The sequence below is a fragment of the Nuphar pumila genome, chromosome 4, assembly GCF_984573655.1.
Source record: "Nuphar pumila chromosome 4, dmNupPumi1.hap1.1, whole genome shotgun sequence".
NCBI lineage: Eukaryota > Viridiplantae > Streptophyta > Magnoliopsida > Nymphaeales > Nymphaeaceae > Nuphar > Nuphar pumila.
In genome coordinates, this window is record NC_143252.1 from 1,624,926 (window position 1) to 1,628,427 (window position 3,502).

Here is a 3,502-nt window from a genome sequence, read left to right on the forward strand (position 1 = left end):
CAGGAGGTTTGCATGAAAACGTTATGAGGTTTTCATGCAAACGTCATGGGGTTCACAACTTATTTGTGCAAATGTCACAAGGTTGCCATGCGAACCTTAGGAGGTCTGCACAAATGTGTTGTGAAGGGTAAAATGATCCTGTGAGTTTTTGGACATGTGAAGATTTTTGGCACATTTATGGGTTTTTGCGAGAAATCACCATTTTTAGAGGACAGTACGATTATTTTCTGTTAAAGTTACAAGGTTTTTAAATAATTTCAAAGAAAAATGGAGGAGCGGGGTCAACATATCTGATCCATCGGTATTTTCGACGATAGGGTTAAATGGATTGGCTCCATCCTTTTTTCAAGATCTTTCCCATTTTTTACATGTAATGAAGTGTAATTAGCCGAAAGGCGACACAAAGCTGTGGAAGGATAAACCTCTAGATTGGCACCCGAAATGTAGGAAGTAACTTACTGTAATAATTGCTGCTAAAGATACATCAATAATGCTAGGGTATAAACCCCAGTTTTATTACAGAAGTGGTAGAATTATGGTCCATGCCAGTGTAATGAGCAGTCCATGAGCTCTTTTCAATGTCAAAGATGAACCTCCGCTGCTGGGGTTGCCAACAGACTCATGCGAGCCACTGCCTGAGTCATGGCCATCATCATCAGATTCTCCAGACCCTCTGGGGCTTGGTGCAGAAGCTTTCCCTACACAGCCATCAAAAGACTGTAGCATTAGCAGCAGTACATCTGCGTGTTTCATACTTGCATTAACCATTTGGGTAGCACCAGCCAGCCTCCTACAACACTAGGCCTGTGCTAGATGTAATGGCACTATCTATATGTGTGTTGTTTTGAAAATTCATGGTATGATTAAGGAAAAAATGGCCGTTCTACACTTAAAAGTTATGGATCATTGTTCATGCAACAGGTCTAAACTGGCCAAGTTTTACCTGGTTCTTTAATGCAATGCATCCTCAACCATGTTTACACCCAATTTGATCCCTCTAAGGGAAATTCCATATCACGGGTGAGAATTCTTAGCATTTAAAATTCTCATGGGGCCCACTTTTCTCTTCTTTGAGTGAAACACGTAAGGGTAAAATGGTGCATTAAATTATCAAAAGTTGAACATATTTAGGCTTTTCAATGGTATTTAGAGCTGGCAATTTGGTTTCTTGAAAATTATGGAGCCCAATATCATACTTGAGAAATCCCACGACACAGACTGCTAGAAATCATAATTATTGAGAGTTTCCTTTGGCCACGAATTTGGCAAACTCAATGGTGTTTCTTAACCACGTTTGCCATGAAAATTATGAAAATATTGATTGGGGAAAATAATAATAAGAGAAAAACAAAGATCAATCACTTTGTGTTCATTGTTTGGATCTAGGAAGTTGAGGATCATGACCCTTTTGATATGGTCCACATCCATACCTGATTAGCCGTGGCAACTGGGTATGATTGATATTTAACAAACCTAATAAACCGGTTGGATGATGGCCTTAGGTGGGACCTAACCTTGACAAAACTAAGTAAAATAGGAATTAAAACAAACAAATAATTTATTTATTAAGTGGTTAAATTTGTCAAAGCACTTAATATGTGAAGGTTGTTGGATAAACGGACTACACATCTTCAACATAGGAAGCAGATCAGGTCATGCTGAATATTGAGCTTTTTGCTCATGCTAACATCGTGGCCGTCTGTCTGCATTTAGGATGGGAAGCAGATCAGGTCATGCTGAAAATGAGCGTTTTTGCTCATGCTGACATCGTGGCCATCCTATTTAAAAGTCTGTGACCAAACCAACCTAGGGAATGAAACCATGTGAAGTCACAAGTAGGGGTGGACATCAGGTCGGGTACCCCATGGGAAGTTAGGACATAGGCCCCGTTTGGGCTGCCTTGTGCAGCTGGAAGCCAAACATAACAAAGGCCTAACTCAGATTCATTGGCTCAGGCAGGGCTAGAATAGCTCTTTAATGGAGTCCGGCAGACTTGGCCTGACGTATTTATCAGTCGGGCTTAAATGGTCCAACCTGACCTGACTTGGACCCACCCTGACAAGTAGTATCGACAGAGCCCAAGGATTATGGTGGGGTGATCAGGTGCAGCAGCACACTAAAAGAGTGCAATGACATTGCACCTGATCTCTAATTCCTAAACTTTGGGCTGTGGGGCTCGACATCAAATGGTGGGTGATCAGGTGCAGCAGGACATTTAAAAGTGTGCAATCACATTGCACCTGATCCTCCCTCTAAGTTTGGAGTCTTTACTGCAGAAATCACATGCATGCACACCAGCGTGTTTATGAGAGAGCATACCTGTTGAGAAATCTAGAATACTTGATGAAAAGGATCTGTGCTGGTTAAGAAGGCCATCTGCGGCTGGAATAGCATCTTTTGGGCCCACCCCGTATATGAGAGATGAGAGAGGTGTGGCCACCTTAAGCTGGAAAGCTAGGTACACCCTTGAAGACTTGGACACAAATGCTGGGTTCACCATGGCTAGGTTACCTTTGTCTGGTTGGACTGATGTTCTACTATATCCATTCAAGTAGTACTGTTTGATCACTCCGGCACCATTTCCAGTCAGCCACCCAATAACGGCACTCGTCCCGTACATTCTTCCATTTGTTGAGAATCCGATGGCCACCCACGAATTCGAGTCTGGTGCCGATAGAACGATGCTCCATAGGCCTGGTGTGGTCTCCTTGTACTGCACATACATGGTTGTGTTAGTTTCTTACAAAAGCGCAAGGAATGTGAAGATGGTGTCATGCAAAACAAAAGCATTGGGATGGGTGTTGCTTACTCTTAAGATGAAATCTTCAGAGCTCCAAACGGGCTGGCAATTCAGTGATGTTGTGTTGAATGGTACCAATTGGCCTAGGACAAGATTGGAGCTGCAACTATCAGTTTGGGACTTGACAGAAACGAAGCACAACAGTAATGGCAATACAAACAGAAGCCTTCCCATCTCTCTCTCTCTCTCGCCGGTCTGTCTTTCAGTCTCCCTCTCCCTCTCCCTTATAAAGGATTTAACTCTCTTATGGCAATAAACGTTTGGTACTTTGAGAATCTCTGGATGAGGGAAGCGGTTGCTAGCCTCTCTCTCTCTCTCTCTCTCTCTCTCTCTCTCTCTCTCTCTCTCTCTCTCTCTCTCCAAATATTAAAAGAGTAATTTGGAAATGCGATTTCTTTGTCTAAACTGGCTCCCTGTTGTTCAAAACCCCTCGCCGGCCAACTTATATATTATATTTGATTGAAGCTTGGCAATGCTAACATAAAACTAATCAAAGAATGGAATCATTATGTTCAGGTCAACTGCTCTCCAAGGAAGTAATTGGTCCTAGCCTCCTAGCTAGGTTGGGCCATCAGCAAGATCCCTGGCCACTGTACGATTACTTGCTTCTCTGAGTGGCCCCCACAAGAGACTTGTTGTGCCTTTGATAGATTTGCATTCCCAGCACATGGGCCCACTTATGTCATAAACCCAAGTTCTGAT

At 42.8% G+C, this 3,502-nt stretch overlaps 1 protein-coding gene across 1 annotated transcript; it reads right to left on the reverse strand.

Annotated features, from left to right (window-relative positions):
- Positions 1–516: 516 nt before the first annotated feature.
- LOC149839023 (cytochrome b561 and DOMON domain-containing protein At3g07570-like) lies at positions 517–2,725 on the reverse strand. The gene is made up of 2 exons (XM_090003916.1): positions 2,320–2,725; positions 517–698 (listed from the first exon to the last, which is right to left on the reverse strand). The coding sequence occupies exons 1-2, from the start codon at positions 2,723–2,725 to the stop codon at positions 517–519; spliced, it is 588 nt and encodes a 195-aa protein (XP_089860042.1).
- Positions 2,726–3,502: the final 777 nt, after the last annotated feature.

Excerpts from the sequence above, each read along its gene's own strand:
- LOC149839023 (XM_090003916.1), bottom strand. The coding sequence starts at position 2,725 with ATGTATGTGCAGTACAAGGAGACCACACCAGGCCTATGGAGCATCGTT. Across the intron at positions 699-2,319 it reads TATTCTAGATTTCTCAACAG|GGAAAGCTTCTGCACCAAGC; the intron begins GTATGCTCTCTC and ends ATGGCTGTGTAG.